This window comes from Pan troglodytes, chromosome 10 (genome assembly GCF_028858775.2).
Source record: "Pan troglodytes isolate AG18354 chromosome 10, NHGRI_mPanTro3-v2.0_pri, whole genome shotgun sequence".
Classification (NCBI taxonomy): Eukaryota; Metazoa; Chordata; class Mammalia; order Primates; family Hominidae; genus Pan; species Pan troglodytes.
In genome coordinates this window covers 70,020,060-70,032,474 of record NC_072408.2, presented here as the reverse complement: position 1 = coordinate 70,032,474, position 12,415 = coordinate 70,020,060, and the positions used below count along the sequence as shown (strand labels likewise).

Sequence of the window (12,415 nt, the reverse complement as noted above, 5' to 3'; positions counted from 1 at the left end):
ACTTAGAAAAATCAGTATTGTCTTTTGCAACATTGGCTTTGGTTATATAGGTTTGAAATACATATTTGCAGCTACAGCTGAGTTTTTTGAGCTTCAACAGTTGATAGTGGAAAAATGTTTGAATTTGAAGTTAGATTTGCATTAAGCAGCAAAAAACAAGACAATAGCAAAAAGAAAAAATATCCCTAGTTCATGGATGTTGCTTTAGGGAGCAAAGGAGGGGAATAGGACTAGGACTAGAAAAAGAAATCTAGGAGACTTTTGACATGTAATGCTTATTTTAAAAAATAATTAATGCAAATACGACAACATATTAATATTTTTCATTTGGGGAAGTGGGTAGAGAAGTGTCTTTTTTGTTCTTTATGTATTTTATAACATTAAAAAAAGATTCAAAAGCGGAAAATTTTCTAGCTCCATCACTTACTAAATTCTTATTTGTGAAGTCAAAATAATAGTGGAATTTATAAGGAGGTGAAAATGTTTCCTCTTGACATCTGCTGTCAAATTCCTCTTAGGATAGGGGGAGGATACCTTATCAGGCTTTTGGTAGAAGGTATGGTGACTCCTGAAGCTATGGGAGTGAGAGCTTCTGAAAGAGACAAAGAGGGCAATTATGGCAAGAGCTTTGGTAGTGCATGGCGTAAGGGGCCAAGGGTAATCCCTCTTGGGGCCAGCTGAAAGGATTCTTAGGAGAATCTACTCACAGTTTTTTTTTTTTTATGGGGAGGGGGCTTTAATGAAACCTCTTCTCATGACTCCCAAATCATCAGAAACATGTATTGCCCATGAGTGGTTTCTGGCATTTTAGTTTGTTGTGAACACCGAGGGGCAGGATGAGTGTCACATTGTATTTAATCCTTTAATAATCCATAGCCACAAAGTTAGCTAGAGGCCCTGTGCATTTGATCTGCATTATACTGAATAAAATTCCTAACCCCATACATTGTAGAATTCAGAACATTCCCCCAAATTTGTGCTAATTCCCACAGGAACAAATTCTCAGCAAAATGAATGCTCAGTGGTGACTTTCAGCAAATCTTCCACTAAGATGCATCCCGATTAAAAATATGAATAAGACAAAGTTGGCCATGCTCATTGGAACTATCTCGCATTATTGCCAATGCAATAATGCAAGAACACGATATAAATTTATAAGCATTGGAAAGAAAGGATGTCATTTGTACACAATTGCACAATACAGAGGGGGAAAAACAACCCATGTGGCCAGGCACGGTGGCTCATGCCTGTAATCCCAGCACTTTGGAGGGCCAACACTTGAGGTCAGGAATTTGAGACCAGCCTGGCCAACATGGCAAAGCCCTGTCTGTACTAAAAATACAAAAATTAGCTGGGTGTGGTGGCGTACACCTGTGATTTCAGCTACTCGGGAGACTGAGGCACGAGAATCACTGGAACTAGGGAAGCAAAAGTTGCAGTGAGCTGATACCGTGCTACTGCACTCCAGCTACAGTGAGAGAGTCAGACTCTGTTTCAAAAACAAGCAAACAAACAAACAAGCAAACAAACCCATGAGACTACAAGCTATCAAAACTAAAAAGTTCAGAAAATTTGTTGAAACAAAAGCAATATACAAAGATAATTTTCCTCTTCTTTAAAAAAGTGAAAAAAAGTTATAGAAAGAGATAGCATTTTCAAAAGCAGTAGCAACAATAATAACAAATCAATACACCTGCCTGGGTGAGAAATCTACAAACGATATACAAGAATTTTATGGAAAAAAATGAGAAAATATCAATGAAAGCCATGAAAGAAATCTGAATGAACTGACAATTGATTTCATATACCATGACTCAGTATCATAAAGGTATCAACTTTCTCTCAACATGACCTTTAAAATTCTTACCATTTTAATCACACTACCAACAAGATGGTTTTTCTATGTGAAACTTGATAAAAATGATTCTTATAAAGAGGAGTAAAAAGTTTAAGAAAAGCCAAATCACACTGAAAGGGAAGAGCAAGAAGAGAGCAAAAGAATGATTACGTACCAATAACAACAGGAACAGTGTTATTGGCACAGTGATAGATCAATAGAACAGTCTAGAGAGCACAGACCCAGACCCAAGCATAGGAGGGAGGTGGTACTAGAAATCAGTGTGCACGTGATGGACACACTCTCTGGTGTTGAGACAAATGGTTTTCCATATGGAAGAAATCTGAGGTCAGTATTTCATACCATACATAAAAACAACTTCAAATATATTAAAGACATATACAAAAAGCAAATTGGAAAAACTATCAGAAATAAATATAAACACACGACGTTCTCACTTATTTGTAGGATCTAAAAAGTAAAACAATTGAACTCATGGACATAGAGAGTAGAAGGATGGTTTCCAGAGGCTGGGAAGGGTAGTGGGGGACTTGCGGGGCGGGGAGGTAAGGATGGTTAATGGATACAAAAAAAAAAGAAAGAATGAATAAGACCTACTATTTGATAGTACAATAGGGTGACTACAGTCAATAATAACTTAATTGTACATTTTAAACTAACTTGAAGGGTGTAATTGGATTGTTTGTAACTCAGAGGATAAATGCTTGAGGGAATGGATACTCCCCCAAAATTAATAAATATAAGCACATAACTTTATTATTATGAGAATTATTATGAGATAGGGAAAGATTTTATTTTTTTACATATGAAAATATGCACAACACCACTATTAAAGAAGAACTTCACATTAAGATAATGAGTTACTAGTTAATGTCCATCAGATTGGCACATAATTTAAGATTCTGGCAATATAAAGTTAGGTGAGAATAAGGGGAATGGGAAATATTTTACTATGTTGGTGGGAGTATAAATTAGCAAAATTCTTCCTAGAGCAGTTGAGCAAAATCTAATAAAGTTGAAGATACAGGTACCATACAACTGAATAAGTACATGTAGGAATTTTAGAAGATTTTAAAAGTTTAGGTATGAACCCCAAAGGAACCTTTGTTTGTATGCACAAGTAGACTTTCACAAGGATAATCATTGCCATAGACATAACATTTTCTTGGATGCATTCAAAGACATGGTAAATTTTTTTAAAGTAAAAATGAAAATTAAAATATTTAAAAATTTTTTCATCTACATTATTGATGAGAAAAACATTAATAGGGGAATAAACAAGATACAGTAAATTTGTATAATGAAATACTACATAATAGTTAAAGTGACTGAATTAGGTCTCTCTATATTACTATAGTTAAATCCCCCAAATTACAGTAAGTCAAAAAGAGCTGGCACATTTAGCATGATGCCATTTATGTAAATTAAAAACACACAAATTATTTTAAATATAATATATGGATCCATATGCATGTAAACAAAGTATAAAATGAGAACCAGAATGATTTATTCCAATATCAGATCAGAACTGCAAATACAATTAAAGGGAACTTCAAATTTATGAATTTTTCTTTTTGGTAATGTGAAACAATATAATAAAATGTTAACATGCATTCATTCTGCATGATTAATATATGGGTGCTTTTAACATTATACTTGCTGTATTTTAACATGTTTTTAAAAACAAAATGTGTTCAGCATAAGTTGGAAATACAGTGTGTAGATGTTTCTTTAAAATTATCCTATTTATTAGTCTCTAGGCTCCTCTGTAGCATATTTGAGAGACACAGTTTAAAACAAGGCAACCACTTTCAGATGGAAGATAGATTTCTTTCTATCTAAGATTCTTCTGTAACTCAGCAAACTAGCCTATTTATTATTTTAGGGTAAATGGAGCAGGATTAAACAACTTCCAAGTATAATTACTTTTTGTTTTGTCTGTTTTTTTCTTTGCCAGCTATTAAGTGTGTGCTAATGGTGGCAAATTTTCCAGTAGCAGGCAAATTAAAAAGATAGTGGATAATTAACAAACCATGTAACTTTCCCTTGAAGAATCATGTTACAAATCCTTTCAAGGAGATGAACTGGTAATTCAGGGATTACTTGATTCAATCAATCAGCAACCAATCATTCATAATATCTGTTTCTTTGTGGCCATCTTTTGTGGTAGAAATCAAAGAAAAAATCGTACAATTCTGACGTATATCTGTTCATACTGAAAATTAAGTGAATGGAAAAAAAGTTATACAACGATTTATAAAGACTGTAGAGGTATCAAAGCAACTATTTTTGAATTACTACTACAAAATATGCACATACGGTGAAGTGTTTTGTGTTGAATAGCAAATGTTATTGAATAATCAAGATGAGTTGCCACCATCATATGATAGAAAAGTGCCTCAAAAATTTTGAAAACAAATTTCTCTGGAAAATAAGTTGTTCTGAATAAGTAAACTAGTGAAGGTTATCATTAATTAAAGAAAAACATAAATTAATGTATTTCTTGAAAGCCTCAAATTTAAGTCATAAAGTACTAAAGATTATAAAGGGCTAAAGTTGTTTACATCTATCTAATATATCTATATCTATATCTAAAGTTCACACACATGCACAGAGTTTATTGCTAAAGAGACCTTCAGTTTCAGAACCATATCTTTACAGATGAGGAAACTCAGACATAGAGCTACATGGTACACAATTTTATGAAAAAGAAATATAAACTAAAGAGCTTCTGCACAGCAAAAGAAACTACCATCAGAGTGAACAGGCAACCTACAAAATGGGAGAAAATTTTCGCAACCTACTCATCTGACAAAGGGCTAACATCCAGAATCTACAATGAACTCAAACAAATTTACAAGAAAAAAACAAACAACCCCATCAAAAAGTGGGCAAAGGACATGAACAGACACTTCGCAAAAGAAGACATTTATGCAGCCAAAAAACACATGAAAAAATGCTCACCATCACTGGCCATCAGAGAAATGCAAATTAAAACCACAATGAGATACCATCTCACACCAGTTAGAATGGCAATCATTAAAAAGTCAGGAAACAACAGGTGCTGGAGAGGATGTGGAGAAATAGGAACACTTTTACACTGTTGGTGGGACTGTAAACTAGTTCAACCATTGTGGAAGTCAGTGTGGCGATTCCTCAGGGATCTAGAACTAGAAATACCATTTGACCCAGCCATCCCATTACTGGGTATATACCCAAAGGACTATAAATCATGCTGCTATAAAGACACATGCACACATATGTTTATTGCGGCACTATTCACAATAGCAAAGACTTGGAATCAACCCAAATGTCCAATAATGATAGACTGGATTAAGAAAATGTGGCACATATACACCATGGAATACTATGCAGCCATAAAAAATGATGAGTTCATGTCCTTTGTAGGGACATGGATGAAATTGGAAATCATCATTCTCAGTAAACTATCACAAGAACAAAAAACCAAACACCGCATCTTCTCACTCATAGGTGGGAATTGAACAATGAGAACACATGGACACAGGAAGGGGAACATCACACTCTGGGGACTGTTGTGGGGTGGGGGAAGGGGGGAGGGATAGTTTTAGGAGATATACCTAATGCTAAATGACAAGTTAATGGGTGCAGCACACCAGCATGGCACATGTATACATATGTAACTAACCTGCACATTGTGCACATGTACCCTAAAACTTAAAGAATAATAATAATAATAATAATAATAATAAAAAAACAATTCTAAGCAGGAAAAAAAAAGAAAGAAAAAGAAATATATTCAGTGATTTACAAAATTTCCATCATTCCACTGCTAAAAGGTACTATTTTGGGGGTGCCATTTCCCAGTGATGTGCTAGCATATTAACACAATGGTTGTCATATTGTTTCATGGAGAATCTTGTGATTTCGTGGTGTCTTAAAGATCACAGGCAAAGAGAAATGGAAGAATAAGGGGGACATGAGCAGTGGAAATTGCTACATCCTCCTCACCTTGGGTGGATCTGTTTTATGCATTTTATATATTGGGATCTCGCTTAAGATTTCATTTTTTAAAAAACAAGCTCTTCTTTCCTAAGTCAAAGTTTGTGAATCATTACAACTTCACCAGGATATTGCTGGTGTATTAAACAGGCTTTCTCCAATAGTTGAGTCTGGTTCCTTCTTGGCTTTATGTTCTTCTACTCCAGTTCTTGTTAAATACTTGTGGACATCTGATGAACTTCATGGACTCTCTCCCCAGAAAAAATCATATAGACACACACAATTTTGTGAAAAATGTAGCAAGTGCATGGATTTCCTAAAATCCATTCACAGAGTGTGTGTTAATCATACTAACTCTAAAAGCTTTATTTAGAAGACTTAAGAAACTTCTGAAGGAGAAAGAATTGGGGATTAACATTAGAGTGTGTTTGGAAAAGGTGGAATTTTTTTCAACACAGCATAACTTGTAAGAACAGTTTTTGCTGCCTGATGAAAAAACAAAAAGTGTTTTTCATTGAACTTCAAGAATCATACATACTCTTGCTGGCCACGCTGTTCTTTTAATTCATTGATTCATTCAACAGATATTTATCAAAGACAGATGTTTATCTAGCACAGTGGAAGACACTGGGCTAGGGGAAATGTAAGTGAATGGTTAACAATACTTCCTTTAAGAGCCATCTATTCTTGAGAATATGAATCATCTTTAACACTTAGCACATTTTACCACTTAACCCACTAGTTAACACATGTGCATGCACACACACGCACTCTCCACCGGAACAAGTACTCTTTTAACTGACCTGAGGCTCGATTAGGTCTGGTTGACCGAGACCTGGGCTGTCTATCCAAGCTGCCTCCAGCGGTGGATGTATTGTGTGGTTCAATCAGAGGACAGTAAGGATGTGCAGAGACATAGGGATTCTGGCACCAAGGGCTGCGATTGGGGAAAACGGTTGGTGGGATTTCCTTCTCTCTGTAAAAGAAAAAAGCCTAAATGGAACTCAAAAGCCATTTTATGCTGTGGTGTTAATGTTGAAGGCACAATTAAAGGGGAAGCATATTTCAAAACCAAGAGAATATGACTTTTTAAACTTTGTGGGCAGAACTTTTATTATAACTTCAGAAGCATTTGCCTACAAATGAATAATATATTCTGCACCTCTGTCCATAGGCAGCTTTTGATCCAAGATGAAATTCCTGGATAATGCACCTCTCCCTCCACCTAAGCACTGCTAAAGACTTGGGGATACCTCACCTTTTCACCTCTCTGCAGCAGCCTTGCCTCTAATAACAGTGCCCATGAAAAGTGAAATGGCGGCCAGCCGCGGTGGCTCACACCTGTAATCCCAGCACTTTGGGAGGCCAAGGCGGGCGGATCACAAGGAGATCGAGACCATCCTGGCTAACATGGTGAAACCCCGTCTCTACTAAAAATACAAAAAAAATTAGCCGGGCGTGGTGGTGGGCGCCTGTAGTCCCAGCTACTCGTGAGGCTAACGCAGCAGAATGGCGTGAACCCGGGGGGCGGAGCCTGCAGTGAGCCAAGATCGCGCCACTGCACTCCGGCCTGGGTGACAGAGCGAGACTCTGTCTCAAAAAAAAAAAAAAAAAAAAAGTGAAATGGCCAGAGGGGTCTCAATACTACCTAGTGAATATCGCCAGCCTTCATTGCCCTGTGAGTATTTACCTGCTCATTCTGTTTTCGTGCTTTTCCTATGAGTTCTATTCAAAATAGTAGTTTCCAAAAATCACTATTGATTTAATTTATACATTACACATCCATTTGTCATCTAGTCGTTCCCACATGCTCAGTTACTAATTGTGGGAAGGACCCATTCAAACAAACAAACCAAACAACCCTTACCTCTTAAGAAGAACTTGAGCTTGTTCCACCTGATAATTTGAGATATCTTTCTTAGGTTGATCTTGTTTTTCTTTAGTTATTGTAGTTGTAGATGCTGTCCACTGAAACACACGCTTTCGGAATGTTGGAGATACTACTGAACATCTGTTAAATTCAACGTCAGTATCTAATTTTTCCCACGCTTGCTTCCAGTGGATAGGGGTGTACCAGGCAATGGCCTAATGAAAATGATTTATTAATGTTGGCTATGTATATTTGAGGTTTATAACATGCTGTTATGAGATAGATATATACATATAGATAGTAAAATGGTTACTATGGTGGAGCAAATTAAGGTATTTATTGTCTCACGTAGTTACTTTTTTATGACAAAAGCAGCTAAAATCTACTTAACAAAAATCCCCAACACAATTTCATGAACTATAGTCCTTATATTGTACACTAGATCCCTAGACTTCATCCTACAAATCTCTGCTACTTTATATCCTTTGACCTACATCTGCCTATTTCCTCCCCTGCTCCCATCCCTGTGAACCAGTTTTATTCTCTTTCTCTGTATGTTTGACCTTTTCAAAAATTCCACATATAAGTGAGATCATGCAACATTTTTCTTTCTGTGACTTATTTCACTCAGCATAATGTCCTCCAGGTACCTCCATGTTCTTTCTTAAGGCTGAATAATATTCCATTGTGTATAGCTACATTTTCTTTATCCATTTGTCTGTTGACAGACACTTAGGTTGTTTCCATATCTTGGCTATTGTGAATAATGCTGCAATGAAGATGGCTGTGCAGATACCTTTCCAAGGTGGTGATTTCATCTTTTTTGGGTATGTACCCAGAAGAGGGATTGCTGGGTTGTATGGTAGCTCTACTTTTAATTTCTTTAGGGACTTCCATACTGTTTTCCATAAAGGCTGCACCAATCTACATTCCTGCCAACCATGTACTGGGGTTCCCTTTTCTCCACACTCTCACCAACATTTGTTATTATATCTCTTGTCTTTTTTGGAATAACCATCCTTATGAAGTGTGAAGTGATAGCTCATAATGATTTTAATTTGCTTTTATTTGATGCTTAGTGATGTTGAGCATCTTTTAATATATCTGTTGGCCATTTTTTAAATGTCTTTGGAGAAATGTCTATTCAGGTCTTTTGCCTGTTTTCTAAATCAGGTTATTTGCTTTTCTGCTATTGAGTTGTAAGAGTTCCTCATACATTTTGAGTATTAGCTCCTTCTCAGATATGAGGTTTGCCAACTTTTTTTTTTCCCAGTCGGTAGGGTGCTATTTTATTTTGTTAATTGTTTCCTTTGCTGTGCAGAAGCTTTTTAGCTTGACATACTCCATGCCCACTTTTATTTATTTTTGTTTTTGTAGCCTGAGCTTTGGTGTGATACCAAGAAATCATTGGAAAGGACCACGTCAAGGAGCTTTTCCCCTATGTTCTTTCCCAGCAGTATTATGGTTTCAGATCTTACGTTTAGGTCTCTTAGCCATTTTGAGTTGTTTTTTATTTACCATGTAAAATATGGTACAACAGAATTTAAAAACTGAACTATATAATGCCATTTACCTGTGTGTGTGGCTTAGCGAACTACATGATGAGGATACAGAGTAACGCATCTCGGCCTTAGTTTCCTGTTCTGAAAATTACAAGCAGCATAATCTCAGATAGCTAAGTTACTTTCTAACTTGAACTGTGACTTCATGTGTAAAACTGAGAGGGTGGTATTGGGAACTGCTTTATCGAAGTGTTGTAAAATTCATCCAGCTATTGAATTTCACAACTCTAAAGAACCGTGCAAAAAGTAATGGTAACATGAAAAAGTTAAGATTTTAAACATTTAAGACACTGTGTGTGTGAGTGTGTCTTATCTGAGATGGGAAAATGGACAGTAGAGCTAGAAACATGGACAAGAAAACACATTCTTCAGGCTAGAATCCTAGGTGAGAGTATTAAGGAGACCCATAAGCACTGAAGCTGGAGTTTGTTTGGATTTCCTGAATATGTGACATGTGCACAACATACACGTGCAAAAATTATTCAGGAAAATCCCGTATAGCCACTAACAGTTATATTTCTATTCAACATGAAAAAGTGCCCTAACATTCTACTTGTTCTAGTGATCTGTTTTTAGTTTACCAAATTAGAGGTTTGGACTTCACACTGTAACCTTTGAACATCCCTCTGCTTGGCTTGACAAATAACATAGACATAAAGACAACACAAGGTCAGTTCAGCTAGGCTAAGCTTCTAGCAGAGAAAGAAGATGAATTCTTTTTTAAAAAGTTTATTTTCATAGATTATGGCAAAAAATGGACTTTTGCTACAGATCATTAGTTACGAATCCTCCCTTTTTAGTAGCTCAAACATATTATATTTTGAAAATATGTTCATGATCTTTTTAGTGTGATCTCCCTTATTGAGATGTGTACCTTTCCTAGACAAGGCAATATTTTATTTTCCCCTGTATTGTAGGAAGTTGAGAAAATTTTCGATGACAATGATGATAATGTGATGAAATTCAGCCTCAGCTCTAGAATGTCGGCCACATGAAACTTACAAACTATTTTTAGTGCAATAGAAAAATTATTGAGAGTTAGAAGATATGGTTTTATTTTAGTTCTATCACATTACTTATCATGTGACCTTAAGCAAGCCATTTAACTTTCCAAGCCCCGTTTTTTTCCCCAAAATACTGAAACATTACTGAGAATCAAATGTAATAAGGCATATATAAACAGCCCTTCAATAAGTTCCTATTGTATAGGACTGGTCTGTTCCACATCTGGATGTCTAATGCAAAACAATGTATTGGGAAAGTACCAGGCATTGATAAACATGAGACATTTATTAATTATTTGACATGTAATTTAGAGGCTGCAAACCTGTCCCTGCTTTAAAGGTCCATAGACTCATGGAATCTTAGTGATTATATTATACAGCCTCTTACTTTACAGATGAGAAAGTAGAATAACAATTATGTAGTTAATACATGGCAAAGCAAAACTAAAAGCCACTTTTATATTAAGCCATAAGATTTGTAGCTGTATCGAATATTAAACACTGCCATGTTAGTGACAAGATGACTCAAAAAGTAGTCTAAGACATACTTTATTTTAGCCTCCTTTTAATTTTTTAAATTTATTTTTATTTTTATTTTTTTTCGAGACAGAGTCTTACTCTTCGCCCAGGCTGGAGTGCAGTGGTGCAATCTTGGCTCACTGCAACCTCCGCCTCCCAGGTTCAAGCAATTCTCCTGTCTCAGCCTCCCTAGTAGCTGGGACTACAGGCAGGCACCACCACACCCAGCTAATGTTTGTATTTTTAGTAGAGATGGGGTTTCACCATGTTGGCCAGGCTGGTATCAAACTCCTGACCTTGTGATCCGCACGCCTCGGCCTCCCAAAGTGCTGGGATTACAGGCATAAGCCACTGCGCCGGCCTAGGCTTCTTTTTAAAAATGACCCATAATATAACTTCTCTTTGCCCCATCTTACAAATATAAAATATTATTCAAGTCCAGAAACAGGGTCTATTCTGATCTGTATAGCTGGCTATTATTTTAGACAGTAGATTACAGGCTTTGTGACTTTTTCCATAAGATATGGATTATTTTCTACATACAAATAGAAAGCAATTCCAGGCTCATGATGACACTTTGAGTTTGTGTTTCAGCATGTCTATGAGAAGGCAGTAAATTGTCTTTTTAAGGAAAATTTACCTGGCGGTTGCAGATAGTAATATCCAGTGCTGTTAAAGTGAGAATGAAAATGAATTTATTAGAAAAGGAACTCTATACTTACATTAGGGTTTCAAGCTGATTTTAAAGTCACATTTCCACCTATTTAAAGGAAATATTTTCTAGTCGAATTAAATAATGCATATGGCTTTACCATAAGGTAGAATTTCCAATGGGATGTGACTCAGGTTAAAAAAAAAAAAAAGGCTTGAGCTGAGTTCTGAAGGGCAGGTAGGATTTAATAGGTAAAAAGGGAGGGAAGAGAGTCTATTGAGAGGCAAGAGCATGCGCAAAGGCCCTGTGGCATGAAGGAGCAGTCAAGCACTGGAAAGCAAAAGTAGTATGAGAAGTAGGGCAGTGTGGCTAGAGCAGAGTGCGTGAAGAAGCATGGAGAGAGGAGAGTCCAGAAAGTGAAAAGGGGCAAGATCACCATGGTTCAAGTTAGGTGGGCAAACTCCTCTCCACTACAGATTCACAACACATGGCTCTTCCTCTCAATGCTTTTTCTCATGCTCTCCTTTACAGAGTTGATATTTCCGATCTGGGCTGCCCATATTTTATTAAAGCATTGTTTCACTGTATTGCAATTACTTATTATTACATATCAATTTCTACTAGCAGACTCTGAGTTTCTTGAGGACAAGAAGTGTGCAATATTTATGTTCTTTTTTCTAGCACCTAGCGCCATTCCTGACAGATACGAAATATATTTAAATATTTTCCGTATGGATTAATCAGTCAGGTTTAGTCTTTCATTAGCAGGCACAGTTATTTGTGCTTACATCACCCCACAGAAATGGTCTGATTCTATATGTGCAAAGTCATCAAAATCACTGGGTAAAAGGAACAGTCTAAGTACAAAGCCTAATTCAGTTGCAACAAATGAAAACATTAAAATCTGCATTCCAGGAGCTCAGGGACCTGGTCTGTCTGGTTCAACACTCAGTGCCTGGAGCAATGCAC

General features: G+C 36.4%; 1 protein-coding gene across 23 annotated transcripts in view; it reads right to left on the bottom strand.

Annotated features, from left to right (window-relative positions):
- LMNTD1 (lamin tail domain containing 1) overlaps positions 1–12,415 on the bottom strand; it is a 66,767-nt gene that overhangs the window by 30,741 nt on the left and 23,611 nt on the right. For all 23 annotated transcript variants that reach the window (XR_008538498.2, XR_008538497.2, XR_010148054.1 and 20 more), the window contains 2 exons: positions 7,707–7,924; positions 6,643–6,815 (listed from right to left, as the gene is read on the bottom strand). Coding sequence is in view for 16 of the 23 variants with exons in the window: in XM_063785809.1 (XP_063641879.1) it covers positions 6,643–6,815; positions 7,707–7,924 (391 nt within the window). In the remaining 7 variants the exon portion in view is untranslated. The remainder of the gene's footprint in view (positions 1–6,642; positions 6,816–7,706; positions 7,925–12,415) is intronic.